The sequence below is a fragment of the Pelecanus crispus genome, chromosome 2 (genome assembly GCF_030463565.1).
Source record: "Pelecanus crispus isolate bPelCri1 chromosome 2, bPelCri1.pri, whole genome shotgun sequence".
In the NCBI taxonomy this organism is placed as follows: Eukaryota; Metazoa; Chordata; class Aves; order Pelecaniformes; family Pelecanidae; genus Pelecanus; species Pelecanus crispus.
In genome coordinates, this window is record NC_134644.1 from 23,032,855 (window position 1) to 23,049,352 (window position 16,498).

The 16,498-nt window shown below is 39.2% G+C and overlaps 1 protein-coding gene across 2 annotated transcripts in view; it reads right to left on the minus strand.

Moving 5' to 3' along the window:
* CACNB2 (calcium voltage-gated channel auxiliary subunit beta 2) overlaps positions 1-16,498 on the minus strand; it is a 257,342-nt gene that overhangs the window by 233,409 nt on the left and 7,435 nt on the right. For both annotated transcript variants that reach the window (XM_075706432.1, XM_075706431.1), the window contains exon 2: positions 11,620-11,712. In XM_075706432.1, coding sequence (XP_075562547.1) covers positions 11,620-11,712 — 93 coding nt within the window. The remainder of the gene's footprint in view (positions 1-11,619; positions 11,713-16,498) is intronic.

Sequence of the window (16,498 nt, forward strand, 5' to 3'; positions counted from 1 at the left end):
CTGTGGCTCATAAACAGTTAATGGGTATCATTTGCATATAAAGGAAACTGCATTTAGGAGACATAATACAGGCAGTGTACAGAATATGCTTTGCTTCTCAATCCTTTATTACAGTTTTAAGTTGTGGCTTAGATTGTTCATTTTCAAGTGTGCCACCAGAGATCCTAGCTGTGAGTGGGAATGAAACAATCCAGCTCCACTGGAAGAAAGATGACATTTCTTGGCTCTTTTTCAAGACAGAGTAAGTCACATAATCTGTTCATAGGGTTTCTGCAGGATTTATGATAGTTGTGTCTATTTGACAAGCTATTCAAGCAGATGCAAAAACCCATACAGTTCAGTAAAGAGATGAAGAAACACAGAAGAGTCTACTGGGTTGAGATGAGACTCTTGGGCCAGACTGAAAAAGGAAAGCCACTGTCCTGTTGAAAAAAAAAAAGAAAAGTCTTACTTTGGACTCCTCCTCTAAATTCATCTTCTTCACAGATAGCCTCCTAACAGGACCTGCCGGTTCATTCAAAAGTTCAGGAGTTTGTAGATCTGGACTGAGGGTAATACTTTTTCACTACGAGTTACAGTTTAGTGCACACGGGAATTAGATGCCTCAAAGTGCAGAGCAGATGCTCTGCATCTCTCAGTGAAAACCCTGGATGCAGGCCCATATGAACCCCAAGCTTTGACATGGACCTGGCGATCACACATTTTCTGGATGTGTGGAGTTCCCCTGCACAGTTTCCATTCACTAGCACTGCTCCCTTGCCTGCATCCAAGCCCAAGAGATTTAGAATTAGTCACTCAAGTTTAAGAAAGAGCATGTGTTGTGGTAAACAGAAAACTTTCAATACAAAAGTTTTAATACAGCATTAATAAATCATCTAGCTAGTTTAACTAGGGATTTTAGGAAAAAGATGCAAAGAGAGAGAGGCATCAGAGCATCATAAAATGGATATTAGCGGATTTGCCTCAGAGTAGAGGAAGGAAGAAGGACCTAATCTTGGCTGACTGGTTGGCACAAGCCCTTCTCACGCCCACTGTCTATCACAAGGACACTCTGGCAGACAGACTGGCTTCAACTGCCACAGCTAGCCAGTGCTGCACTGCTAAGAGAATGGCAAAGTATGCACTTTAAAAACAAAATAGAGAAATAAGCGGTGGTTCAAGTAAGAACTGCATACTGCTAATGTATATAGGTATTCCTTAAGTTCAAACACTACTTATGAGAGATAATCCCAAAATTTGCTGCAAAACTGCTGACAGAGCGTTATAACCTTCAAGCAGTTCCTCTCTTCAAAATCTTCAGCAATATTTTACCTAACAACACAAATTCAAGTTATTTTAAGTTGCATGCAGTCTTTCTAAAATAAATAAATATCACACACAGGCTGAACACTGTGCAAAAACTTTAAGTACTGGTCTAAGTAGCTCTTGCTTATAAGCAATTAATCAAATAAGATTAGAACAACCTTAAACCTTCCAGAGTTAAGTCATTTCCACAAAAAAAGCACACAGCACGCTGCCAATTCTTCCACGCTATCTCCAATGAATCATTGCTGCTTAGGCCTCGAACTGATGCTGTCTCTCTTCCACTTGGCTGTGTCATTTCATTCGGAGGCTTTATCTCAACACCACACTTCATCACCACACTTATTCATTATGTAAGGTGTTGACTCATTTTCTACATTCAGATTTCAAAGTATAGTAACAGCATAGTTGGTCAAATCTATTAATGTGCTTTCATTTCTTTGTCATGTCTGTAACAGCATTTTAAACACTGTTCACTTTTCTCAGATAATAAAAGAAACATGAAGATTTTGCAAATTTTACCCTTTGGTATCTTCAAACTGCTGATGGAGTTTGAGCAAATATTATTTCTCATAAGCATGGGAAATTTTTTTTAACATATTATTTTAGCACATTATTTAACAATATAAGCACATCAGGAAAGCATCTTATTTCCATTTCAGTATAAATGGCAGATGATGGATAAATTGTAGCTAATGTTGGGAAGAGATGTGTAAAACCAACCGACTTCTGATTATACTCTATTACTAACTCTGGCAATTTCCTTGGCAATTATCTCAAGGACAAGGCTGAAATAACCTTTAATCTTTTCTTATTATAAGCAAACATTTCCTTGACACATTACTGTTTTCAAAAGAATTCCTAAAAAGTAAATAAGGTCAAAGAAGGTGGACAAAGAATGATTTATTTTTCAGAGAGCTATGCATGCAATAACATGTTTTTAGAAAAGTAGTAAGGGGAGATTACTGAACATATACTATAACTTTCATAGTTTGTAGGAAAAATAAATCCAACTAGCCATGCTTCACTGTTTCTACAGGAACAACGGCACCTGCCTTCAACTCGGTTCCTCCAAAACCAACATCTGATAAGCAACCTTTGAGAGCCAACTGATCAACCATGGCTTAAAGCTGTATTTCTAACACAAAAGACATAGCATCTCAAGCTAATTCAACATAAAAGCAGAAGTCTAGTTTTCATCCTGTAACAGCCTTCCCAGATTTCAGAAATATTTTCCAGTTCAGCCTGCAAAACAACTCAAAACTCAAAAATATCACTGGAGGCAATAGGAGGAAAGACATCAAAGGCATATATAGATTTATTTCTCCCTTTTCACTACACCCATCCTTCCCTCTTTCAGCTGCTCACTCATTTGCAAGAACCAGTTCTCCTTCCTACCTAAGACTTGATTATCCTACAGGTAAACCATCTGATGACAATCATTTATCATACAGGAGGCTACAGGTTTATGTGGAGCTTAGAATTAATGCTATGCATGTCAGCAGGATTATTAATGACCTCCTTTAGCAGAGGTGGAAGAATTCAGATATGCCATAATATCAGATTTTAAGGAAGAGTAGCTTTCCAGTCTTTAATCTAGCTAGGACTGTTTCAGGTCCTACTATTTTTCAGGCCAGTCATATTTGGGAACTAAAATATTATGTGACCATCAGTGAAAAAAATGTGCACTAATTGTGCTCACATGGATGTCACTCTGTAATTCAATGTCCAGAGAAAAGCTTTACTGTAAATTTGTTTAAAGATTTACAATTCATTTTAGACATAGTAAAGCATGAAGCTTTTCAGTGAACCTGATATTCTAGCAAAGAAATGTCTCGATAAGATCAGACAAAAAAAGCAACATTCAAACCTACAGAAACATATAATCAGTGTTGGAAGTACTGTCTAAATACATAGCCCAAGAGAAGACAGCACTCTGCTGCAACTGCCCATAAAACTGGCAATTTCATGACTAATTGGACAGAAATGGCACTTGTATATGTGGTAATATATCTACTTAGTGAGGTACGACACTCCCAAGATTGAGCAGGAAAGTACTGGTGAGGTATTGTGAAAGACAAAAGATTCAGTAGATCCCTCTGGCTAATTGCAAAGTACGTTTCTTTACTCCCTGAGCCCTCCTAGCAACTAGGAGCAGCCCAGCTCCATGCCGAAGAGAAACTGAAGCAGCTTGCTGCACATCAGCCAACCAGCAGTTATTTTTCCTTGAAACCGCTTGCATTTTGGAGTGGAAGATGACATTTGCTTTACAGAGGACCAGACTGTTCCCTTGTGTTAGACATTCATTCCCAATCAAAACCATACAGCATAAATGCCAACCCTGATTGCAATATTTAAAATGACAAAAATCATTTCAGATTTAATTTTCCTTAAAAGGAACTAAGTCAGCAGCTATGTTTATGGTGCATTCACATATAAATATAAACTTGAACTTTGCAAGTGACTTAAACTACCTTATTTCTCAAAAAAAAACCCCATATTTTAAGGCCTTGTTAAAAAAAAAGTCCAATGGACTCCTCCATTTAAAAAAAACAAATTTAAAAATCAATCCCAAAACAAGTCCACTCCAACTAAATAGGCCTGTAAGAAAAAGTTGTCAATATACTACATTTATCTTCATAAATTATTTCTGACAGTTTTTTCATTAGCTATAATATATGCATCGGAACTCTTGTCCCATTGCAGATACTTTGTATGTCTGTGCTTACTATAACTAGAAGACATCTATGATAGCATATTATAGAACCTTGCATCTCACCACAATGTTTAAAATTATTATTTTGAGTAAGACAATGCTGCACATGAGAACTAGAAACCGCAGTGAATTTCCTGGGAGAAGCAGGGGACAAAATAAAACAAAACACTTGATTCTCATTCAATTCCATTCCTAATTTTGATCTTAACTGTTTACAACTGTGTAGTTTTTTTTCTTGGAGCTCCCACTATACTCCACCCAAAAGACCAATGAATACAGGCAAGGAGGTTCTCGGTGCAGCTTTGAGAGGTTCAGCTCATGCAAAGCACGCTCTGATTAGCACAAAACTGCAAGACAGAGACTGCCAGAGGGCAACTGCTAGTCATGAAGGTACTTAGCCAAAGAGAAAGCCTAAAACCAGTTAGGGTTAAGCTTTTCTGCTCGTTCCCTACGCCATGCACTATGATGGAAGAGTCTCCAACTGTATATTCAGCAAACCTGCAAAGATGATGCTTTACCTCCGTCAGTTTGCCTAACTGCTTAAAACACCCCTCACATCTCTGACTGCCTGAGCAGCTCAGCCCTTGCCTCCTCCTCCTGCCCCACAGCATGGAGGCAGTCCCGTCACCTGCAGAAATCCCAAGTGCCTCAGTGATGCACAAGTCCCGTCACGCCCTGCGAACGCTCCGCTACAAAGGGATGCATCTGATGCTGCCAAGCTTGAGTGCAGGCTGTGGTAGTTCCTGAGCAGCTGGAAAGCCCCATTTCTCCTCTCCCTGATAGACCCAGAGGAGAAGCGCATAGCCAGGAGGCAGACACGAGATGGCAGCAATGGGAACGCCAAAGGAGAAGGTCCAACAGCTGCCACCAGCACGGATGCCACCCCCACCTCAGGGCTCGCATCTCCCCCCATCCTCTTGCAGGAGGCCACATGTGTCCTCTCTGACATCCCGCAACACCCACCCATCATCTTAGCAAGCTCAAAAGCAATGCTGACAATCATCTTAGCAGCCATTAGATATAAGCCCCATCTTCAAAATTTCATAGCTCCCACTGCTGCTTGAAAAAGGATGTGTTGAATTCAGTTGCACGCAAAGTAACATCAAACAGGCTATAAGGAGGGCTCCCATCCTTCAGTTTTCAATGAAGTATTATATTTAGTTGTTCTCCCCTGTAATTTTCTCACACCCTGCTACAAGAAGAGTAAGCGGATGTAAAAGAAGAGTTTTATGATGTTTTGCCGGTTTGTTTTGGTTAGAGGGTGTGTGGGGTTTTTTTAAACACATGGCAGCATTTTGATTTCTATTTTTAGAAACCATTTGAGGCAAAAGAGGGCCCATGAAAGAATTGAAGTCCGCAAATGAACTTCCTTTCCGCTGGGTTTTTCTCAGCCATCTCCCCTCCAGTCATGCATGCCAAAATCCCATGCTTTATAGGGGCATCTGTTCTTTTCTCTCCAGGCCAAAAAAGGAGACTTTTCAAACCCTTACTACAGCTGAGGAAATCTATAGCTCAGTGAGCCTAATGCAAATTTCCCATGTCTACAGAGCCTAAAGTGCAGCTTCGCAACTGCCACCAGAAGGGAAAGTCCCGTTCTCCTCCCTCCACCCTTCCTCCCTCCAGCCACACACTCCCAATCCAGGCTTCTTCTAAAAGCTGTCCTCCTCCCACTCCTCCATCTAGCAGTTTTTTACCACATGACTGAGGAACTGAGATATCAGCCATGAATGAAACTCTACATCAACAGCTGAACTGATACATACTTATGAATCCCCACACTGCTCTAAATGCTTCCCCCACTCTTCCGCTGTGAACTCGGTATACTTCATACAACAAGAAATACATAAAAAATAGTCACTTTCCCATACTAGTACTACTAGAGACATTATCCAATTTTGTATCATGACAAATACAAACTCATTGGATTTGACTAAAAGCCAATCAACATTGCTTGATACAAAGAGCACATCACCCTGAAACTCCACTGCCTGCCCATGATTTAAGGTGACACACTGGCCTTAACAGCAAAGTCTGGTAGCTCCCGCTAATGCTGTACAGCACTACAGACATCACACTCCATATACCAACCTCAAAGTAAGGTGGCTTTATCCAAGTGTAATACATTTCCTTCAAAAACTTATAATTCACAGTGAAAAACATAGGATGCCGCAATACCATCAGATTAAAAGCCCACAAAATAACCGTTTTAATGTGTTTCAAATAAGCAGATGTTCTAGTACCTGTCACTTGCATAAGGCTTCAATGCAGCCACAATAGCAAGCACAGGCCACAAAGATCACTGCTGTGGCTTTCAGTGAAATCAGAAGAATCGGACCAGAAAAAAACTGAACCTAACAAAATACACCCAGACAGTAGCATCAGAAATAAAAGATGAGAAAATTAAGCCAAGCAGTAGGTATACATTTTCATGTATTACTATCAGTGTTTGCACAATACCTCTGCAAATTTCTGACATACGTCCTTTTGTTATGTGTAAAAGCTAAAGGCAAGTCTGAAAAGCTCCTTTTTTCTCTACAAGCCAAACATGTCTCATAATTAGAGGCACACAAAGAATGTAAGAATATATTAATTTGCAAATGAGCTGGGTTTTTTTTTTTTAATTATTTATTTAGATTTTCTGGCTAGCCACAATCTTGTTCATACATAGTCTTCAAGAAGCAGGAATAGTGCTAGCACAGAAAGCATAAGCAGGTTTTCAGCATAAGATTGTTAGTACTGGGCATTAAGATCAAAGCTAGTAGCTGTGCCCACTCTACACCAGCTCTTTGCGGCTCAGCCTGTTAAACACATTGCCTCACTGGCAGGCTGCATGTACGAGCTGAATACATAAGCTCTTCCCCTCATGAAAAAGAAAAGGAAAAGAAAAAAAAAAAAAAAAAATCAAAGCTAAGCTCTTTATTGGGGGGAGTGGGGGGAGGTGGGGTGGGAAGGCAATTAAAAGAGGAATACATTTCTGGCATGGTCCAGTTCTCTGGTGAACTCAAGATTAAGAGGCACGTCTATGAGCAAAACTAAGTCAATATTTTCAAATCACTTTTTAGGGCAAATCTTAGTTTTACCATTCATGAAATTTAATAGGTAATTACACAGCTAGGCAAACATCCTTAGAAGAAAGTAGAAGAATAATGAATTCCCTACATAATTATTTATAGCTGTGTTTTTGAGTGAACACAGTGTAACAGGCATCAAGCCAATATTTAAAGGCAAAAAACGAGATTTGTAAAACCTTAAATATTTCAATAAGCAAGTCCATAGTCTACAGTCTATTTCACAATCTAATCTGCCTTTGCAATACGTAAAAATCCCAACAACTTAGACTGTCTCTGTGATTAATCATTAGGATTTAAAATAAGACCTCGACAAAGACAGGTCCAGAAGTGCAACCACAAAATATGTAATGCTACCGGAACATGCAATTTGCTTAAAATAATGTTGCTGGGAAGTGCCATAGTGTTGTCTGCAAAATATTTTGTCTGATCCATATTTTGAAAAAACCCTTGGGAACAAACTCATTACCACGCATCAGTCAAAATGGCAGCAAGCAGAGATCAGATCTAATTCAGTCTTTCATAGCTAACCCTAAAAACAAGCTGCTTATCACTCCAAAGCTCAAAAAAGATGATGAAAACTATATAACACAATGTTCTTTAGCTCCCTAAAGACAACTGATTAAAGTCAGTTAGGAGCCGATTGGTGCGCAATGACGCTTCTGCTTTCCAAATACACTGCTTAATTGCCAATACAACTTCACAACACAACAGAGGGGAAAAAAATTCTTCCCTCTCCTGCTACTGAAAAGTCAAGCAGTAGGTGCTGGCAAGTGAAAGGAAGTCCAAGTTGTTATTTTTTTAAGCTCCAATATCATCACTAATATTCTGGAGACAAAACTAAACAAACAATTTTTAGTAACAAACAAACAGAACATGATCCAAAACGTTCCCCTAAAATCTCATAGGTTTTACAGTGTCACAAGTAAAAGACAGAAATAAAAATCTGTATCAATAGATAAAATTCATGGGACAGTGGAAGTTTAACTGGATTGAAAAGAATGGTTTTTAAATTTGTATTTTTTATAATATATATAAAAATGCTCTTGCTTCAGTTTGATGCTTCTGATATATACATTAGAAACAATATTGGATAGATTGCTCTGCTCTATTTCAGCACTCTGAAAAACAGATATAGATGGAAAAGATCATTGTGCACAGGGCTGTGCAGAGTGCATTTCATTCTCTTTATACAACAGCAGGAATTTTCAAGCACTTTGAATAAATTGTCACTTTGTTCTCTCTCATTCAAATAAAACTAAGTTGGCATTATTTTTACTACTGTAGCATTTGGTATGCATTGCAGCAAACTTGCCAGGTATGTATTGGAGCCAGAGGAGCATATGTCCTTAAGGAAATAGTAAAATGCAGACACAATAAAGCTTTGTCAATGTGAATAATAGATACTAACTCCCTCCCTCCTGCAGATTTAACTTAAATGGCCAGCAGCTCTGAGGATTCAAGAGACTGAATCCTATATCCTTGCTGCTCTTGCACAATACCTCCACTGCCTTCCACATGCATAACATTTCTTTAGGACTAGACATATTTGTCTTCTTTTATGCAGCACCATTATATTTCTCTGTTAGGAAATATCCACTTTCCATCGATGCTTATGACAAGAACCGGCACACCTCTCACAGCTTAAGGACAGGCCAGCTAAATATGACGCAAAAGCACCTTCCAAACGTTCTTTCTTCTTTATGAGGAATGTAGGCAGACCTTAGCAATAAATATTCAGGACAATCCCAGGATTTGTTCTTGGGTGCAGAAGGGAGTACTTGTATAGATCCACATAAAAGTTGTAGGGCAAGTTAAGAAGTAAATGTGAAAAGAGACAGGAAGCGAGGGGGCAAAAAAGGAAGTTGGAGAAAAAAAAAAAAGGCAGATATAGGCATCACAAGCATCGCTGAACCAAACAGGTTGTGTGTATCCCACATCTAGATCAAAACCACTGCTAAAAAACCCTACAGACCCCTTTCCGAGCAAAAACTGACCTCCCAGTTTTAAGATAGCATTAAAATAAAATAATGGAAAATAAATGGGTACGTCATTGATTCGACTGGGTTTGGATTCATTTGTCCACTCTGCTTTTCTGCAGCTTTCACCCATCTCAGGAGAAACACCAAATTCTTGGAGTAATTTTTTCTCCTGCAAATAAATGGTTATGGCAAAACAATTATGTTCATTTATACCATGTAAGATATCCCCCAAGAAAGACAGGGACAAGCAATATGCAGCACCAAGGTAGTTTCTGGGAAGGGCACAGCAGCTGAGCCAGCAGAAAGCAACTGCACCTGTTCTGTTTAATATCTGGGACACTGGCCACCCCGGTCATGCTGGTGGCAATTCTTCCTTAGTGCAGGAGAAAACCAAGCTGTCCCAGGAGGAGAATCAGAGCAGGAAAGCCTGTTGAAGATGCAGTCCAAGCTCTGAAATAAACCCCTCAGCAGCAACTGTGAAGAGACGCTTCTCTCATACATCTGCTACAACTCGAGCAGCTCTGCCTGTACATTACCCACTAGGAAAGTTTTGTGATGATTTTCTTTTTTTAGTTTATTTTGGACAATGTCACATAACGTATATTATCCATTAATATCCCTTCATTACCTTCAGTGACAATATCATTTCAAAACTGAGTTTTACTTCAGCAATCTATTAAATCTCTGTTTTTTCGCAGAAGCCTATTTCACCTTTCAGTCATTTGTATTACATCACTTGAGTAACTACTAAATTTGGACTTATTTCAGGGAAATATATAAATCTCTTCTGTAAAAATCTATACTTGATGTAGTCACACTCTATGCTGCCTTTACAGCCCTGGGAAAGATACAGACACTTTTAGACTGTAACTCACCAACCCTGTTTTATATGTCCGTTTTGAAGATTTAATAAATCATGCCCCATAGTCTATACAGCCAACCAGATCTCCACTGACTACAGGAGTCCACCTCAACATCTATATGTAGTTTGATGATCCACCTCCTCGTGCTGCATCCTCTTTGCCCTGCTCCCTTTCATGACAGCAAGAAGAGATACTTGAGACCAACTTCAGACTTCATTTAGGTAAACAAGAAAGGCAAAGAACCATGTGCAGCTGGTGTAAAATAAACACTCATACTCTGCTAAAAATGTTCCAGACTGAATTCAACATCCATGAGGAGCTAAGTAAAACAGCGACACAGATTTCCTTACACAGGTTCCTTGGAGAAGGATCCTGGGAGATCCTGTTGCTGCTCCTAAACACTACTTGGACTGCTTTTTTCACAGTATTTTTGAACAGGACAAAATGTCACAAATAAGTAACTTATTGATCCAGGGTTTCCACCTTCATATTGCTTACTGCCACTGAAAAACTCCCATGACCAATCAATATTTCACACCTATGTCCAACAGACACAGAAATGCCTGACTTTATCAAATCCACAGCCTATCATAAAACCTGCTAACATGATCACAGCAGGACAAAGCAAAAGAGTTTTGCAAACAGAAGATGTGTACTGATACAACCAATGTAACAGCAGTGGAGCCATTAAATGTTTCGAGATGGAGTAACGTGCAAGACAGGCCAGTAGAGAAGGAGGTTTGGTGCCTGCTTATGGCAAAACCAAAAGCTCTGCAATGAAACCTCCCAAATTCCAGAACCCCTCCAAAAAAGATGGAAAAGTCTGCATTTGCAAAACCACAGCTTAAATCAGCAGGGCATGAAGAACTCTATTTCAGATCTGCACAGGTGCAGTCTTTGTGATGCTCTGGGTACCATTCATGCTCTCCGAGTTGTTGTCAACCATAAGCACATCGAAACTCACTCTCCTTCCACAAAAGCACAGCTTCAGTAGCACCATTCTGCAGCCAAAGACCACACTGGGCTCTGGATACCCTTCCCTGGATTTTCTGTCACCTCTGTTGGCCAGATTGAACTGTCCTCCAAGCACCCACACAGGTCTGAGATCCCCAAGAAGCTCCACTTGTGTCTCCCCCTTTGAGGGAGAGACATGTAGGCACAGGTCACAGAAGCCTGCGGCACCGCTCCATCCTCTACGGGCCTTTCAGCATTAGTGCAATGGGGACAAATGCTGCCAGGGATTTCCCCTCCAACCCATGCCTTAAAATAACACTGGGAAGTGGGAGGAAAGCATCTAAGTTAACACTGCCTCACACAGCACTATTTTAAGCAGGAAAACCCTGACGATTGGTAGCGTTTTGATGCTTTCTCCCAAATGTTGCCACTTCAGGCGCTCCTATCAGACTCTGCCTCCTCCTCCAGCTTTAATCACCTGACGGCATTAGAGTACAAAAGTAATGAAAACTACTATACATGGAAATGAATAACAAAAGAAAAAGTGGGGTTTTTTTGCTAAGATCAAAACAATAGCAACCAAATATTTTTCATTGTGCTGGCAGAATTCTGCTATTTCTCAGGCTACAGCATCACTCTTTGATTTGACAATTTACCAAAAAAAAAAAACAAACCCTACTTGAACATTAACATCAGCAAGTCATCTAGTCTTTTACAAGCTGAAAAACACATACCTGGCGTACGAAACTGTTAGAGGTAGTGTCAGAAGAGGTACTCCCATCTGATCCTTTAAATCGGTTTTTTCTTCTCGCCCCTTTACCGTAAGACTATAAAAAAAAAAATATTAGAGGAACAGCATTAGTTTGTGTTGCACAGAAAGCTTTCAGTACAAGCATCACCAATGTCTCCCAGGCTAGCAGGATTCAGATGATCAGCTTCGTGCCAATTAAGAAGCACATATATAGTAAGTGACTGGTGGGACTATGTGCACAAGGGCTCACCAACACAACTAGGCTTGGCCAACTGAGCCCTGAATGTTTTGGAGTTTTTTTCACATGCAAGTTTGGAGAAGCATTTATAGACTTGTATAATTGCAGTATTATTCACACAAGTCACAATGATTAAAAAGCACAGCTTGTTTTGCAGCTAGTTGGGATAAACAAGCTAGGAAAGGAGACACTGGAGCAGTCTCCAGTACATCACAGCTATGAGCCAAGTCAGCTAAGGAAACATTAAGCAGCAAGAAGTGACCAACAACTTGTTGATTCAGATACAATCTTACAACTGAGGAAGAATTTATAAATTATTTTTTTAAAAAAATGTTGAAGTAAGTAAAAGCAATATAACAATAAAAAAGGACTAAACATGTAACTGGAAAAGGGATAACAGACAACTAAAAAGCAAGGCATCATTTTTATCTATCAGGAAATCAAAAAGACACCAGGAGAAAGCAGTGGCTGACTGAAGAAAAAACTATTAAACTATGGTTTAGAAACATAGCAACTGCCCCCCGCCCCAAACCTATCTGTTCTCTGCGGTGAATATGGACCATCAATAAATATAATAAAACAATTTTTTAAAAAAATTAAAGAGTTTAAACCTATGCTATTTACAACCACTTATTTTTGTGGCGACTGTAAATTGTGGCATGACACCACCTCAGACCCTTCCCAGGGCATCCCTCCCAGGTATAGCAAACTTTTGCAGATTTGTTCTGCACAACAATGTTAAGAGACAGCCTTTCCTATCTAGTCACATTGCTTAAATTCATTTAAACTTATATCAAAATCATGCCTTGACTACTTCAAACATTATTTTCCTTGAGGTTGATAAATGCAATTTTTTTCCTCACTCATCATGCTGCTGTAAAGGTCATTTTACTAATCCATCTCTCTGGATCACGTCTCCTGTCTTTAAATACCTCCCACAGTTCCTTGAAATAAACAGGGTCTTTGTCTTCACTTTCAAGGTCTGCCTTGGCCTATTCCCAATCTTAGCTCTCATCTTGCATTCAGCACTGAACTTTCGAGTTCCACGATAACTCAGGGGAAAAAAAACAACACAAAACCAAACACCAGCCTCCATCACCTATGTGCTAAATTTTCAGAGAGTAATTTCATAACCTCCCCCATACTATCTCACAATCCTTCTCCCAAGGATAAAAATTCCTTTACAGAAATCTCATTGTTCTCCTTAAATTATACAACAACAACAAAAAAAACCCCTCTTGATAATAAGGTACTACTGTGCTGGTATCTCAAAACATTACACTAAAAAATTGTATTATTTATCCACTCTTACTTCCTAGAATTCCAAGTCCATGCATCCACATCCTGATGTTGTTTTTGGCCTTAAGCCACTGTCAGTCCTAGGTCTAGACACGATGAGAAAATTATGAGCAGCTTACTGGAGAATGTGGCTGCGCATGTGTTACAACACAACACTCCTGACAAGCTGGCCCTGATACAGAAAACCCTGGGACAAAACTCTGCTTGGGTGCCTGTCCTTCTCGGGGCTTGGGCAATCTTTAGAGCACCATGCTGAGCTTTGGGGTTGCATCCCATCAGTTCTCATGGTAGCGAAGGGTGGGCTCCAGCGCAGGCTCAGAGGCACACTTAAAATCTCATACTGGCAGATTTTTGAGATGATGACTTCAAAGTCTGAGCTGTAGCTCTTAGCAGGAACACATATGGTAAATATGATGGAATATTTTGTAATCTAAGAGTAATTGAGGAGGATGACAGATAACTACTACTAACTTCACATCGTTTGTCAAATTGACAAAACCAGGTAACTTGCTGCCACAAGGTGCATGAGAACGATCTTGGGCTGTATCTGCATGGTTAGTGTTGACTCTGGGGAAGTTCAGAGCACTGGGTGAAATCTAATATTATACTGACCTTTTAGAAAGAATGACTCAAGTAAAAATAGATCTGTCAGCCTGACACTGATTCTCAGCAAAAACAATTTAATATCTGTTATGTCACTAAACTAACAATGACTTACAAGAAAAGCGATCATTTTCCCCCAAACTATAGAATCATAGAATCGTTTAGGTTGGAAAATACCTTTAAGATCATCCAGTCCAACCATTAACCCAACACTACCAAGTCCACCACTAAATCAGGTAAGGCTAGAGTAGTAATTTCATGTTTCCTGGCTTGGTGGCTGGATTATTTATAATGAAAGTGAAAACTAGGAATCATTAAGATTGGAAAGGACCTCTAAGATCATCAGTCCAATCATCAACCCAACACCACCATGCCTACTAAACCATGTCCCAAAGTCCCACATCTACCCGTTTTTTGAACACCTCTAGGGATGGTGACTCCACCACCTCTCTGGGCAGCCTGTTCCAATGCTTGACTACTCTTTCTGTGATGAAATTTTTCCTAATATCCAATCTAAACCTCCCCTGACACAGCTTGAGACCATTTCCTCTTGTCCTATTGCTAACTACATGGGAGAAGAAACCAACACCCACCTCGCTAGAACCTCCTTTCAGGTAGTTGTAGAGAGCGATAAGGTCTCCCCTCAGCCTCCTCTTCTCCAGACTAAACAACCCCAGTTCCCTCAGCCTCAGATGTATGGGAAAGATATTTTGCCAAATTCATATGTTTTTTACAAACTGTAAAAAAGCCATGCAATAACTTTCTGAAAGGCACGTGAACCGATACTACACACATTGGTTAGGGAAGAACTATATAAAAATCAGCATGCTACACATTATGGGAATGAAAATATGACTTTCTGATGAGTCTAGAACTGTAACCCAGTACGTCACAAAATGTAAAATGAAAATTGAATGGGGAATGACTTCGCATGGTTGTATTTCTAAAAGGGGTCTTTGATAATAGAAGGACTTCATGACAACAGAAAAGTCTTCATGGATCTAGAAGACTGAAAAGTAGATCTGAACCACCATTACCAGCAAATATTCAAAACATTTTCTAGATACTGTTAGAATAGACAGTTCTAGGAGAAGCATCTTTTCCCACCCAATCTAATATTCCACCTAACATAATATTAAGGTATGTAAAATACATAAAAAGTATCTTTGACGTCAATAGTCCTCAAATAAAACAACATCTTTAAATCAAAATTTACCTCTTAAAAATGGTTCTTACTGAGGTAACTGACTGTAGTTACCCGCCAACATTCTGACCCTCTTTTCTCCAATTTTTGTGGAACAATATGGAAATACACTTACAAAAAATAAAGAATTCAAAACATTCACATAGTAGCTCAAGAACATAAAGCATCTACATAAAGATCACACCACCCAGGCAATTTCATAAATAATGTACAGTATAGTATTTTGTAATGCCCAAGGAGCTACTAGAAAAAATGTACACATATTCTCTTTCACAGTCATATTTTTGTATTTGTACCCAGTTTCTACAATATTTATTTTATTTACAGAATCACAGTGTTCAGGTTTATAGCAAAAAATTACTACAAAGGCAGATGAGGGACTGTGTCTAGAATGATGATGATAAAACAAACAAGACCAGAATAAAAATGCATTACAAGCACAGATAAAATGCACACTTCTCTACCTGCATAGCAACACCTAAAAACATTTATTTTGGGCAACACCACATGGTAAATCCAGCTCAAACTGAAACTTTTTTTTTTTTTTTTTGGAGGGGGAGTGGTGGATAACAGGAAGCACATTTTTGTTATAGTCATTTAAGTGAAAACTTTTCAGGAGCACAAGCTAAACACTAAACACAAAAAACCAGTTGACGATGGCAGGCCATGGCTACACAGTGTAGGAAAAGTCAGTTTTACAGCTCCTTCTGTGCACAGATCAACTCTGAATCAGAGGAAAGGGGGACAATTTTGGCACATGGGAAAAGTGGGATTTGACGATTCTTCTCATAATTTTAAAGGATGCTGGTCTGGGATTACATTTGTCTTCCAGACCTTTCAAGTTTATTCCCACAGTCAGAAATGCCTGAAACTTTCTTTTAAAAATGAGATAAGTCTTCCATAAACAAAACAGATTCTTACATATTTTAAAAAATGATTAAATATCTCTGTCATGTGGAGAATCAAGAATACTCATCCTGTCATATTCATTATGTTTTGCTTCTTTGAGTGTATTTTTTTCCATAATAGCTTAATGCAAGAACAAGACCTTTGTACAAAAAAAAAAAAAAAAAAAAAAAAATCCAGTTACTTTCAATTCTGGAAAACAAAAAAGAAATTTTTTTCACAATGAACTCAATATGTTACTGTGATTTTCATATTAAAATTAGCTGCCTTATCTATGTGTTCTGTGCAGCAGTTGGCTGCAATTAGGTAGCTAAAAATAAAGGGCTGAATCATGACTTGCAGACATTGGCCAGTAAAAGCAGCAACATGGGGCAGTCTTTCTCAACATATACGGTAGCTCTACCTAACACCACAACCACAGGGGACCAAAAGCCTCTGCACACCAGTATACAGTATCCAAAGGTAACAATCTTGAAACCCAGCATAACCGGCTGCCTATGGCATACCATCACTTGCCCCAGCTAATTTTAATACAACCGACTCCGGCACTGCGAACAAGCCTGTTTATATAAAAAGTTTGCTGACAGGAACATTCTCACTGGATTTCAGCAG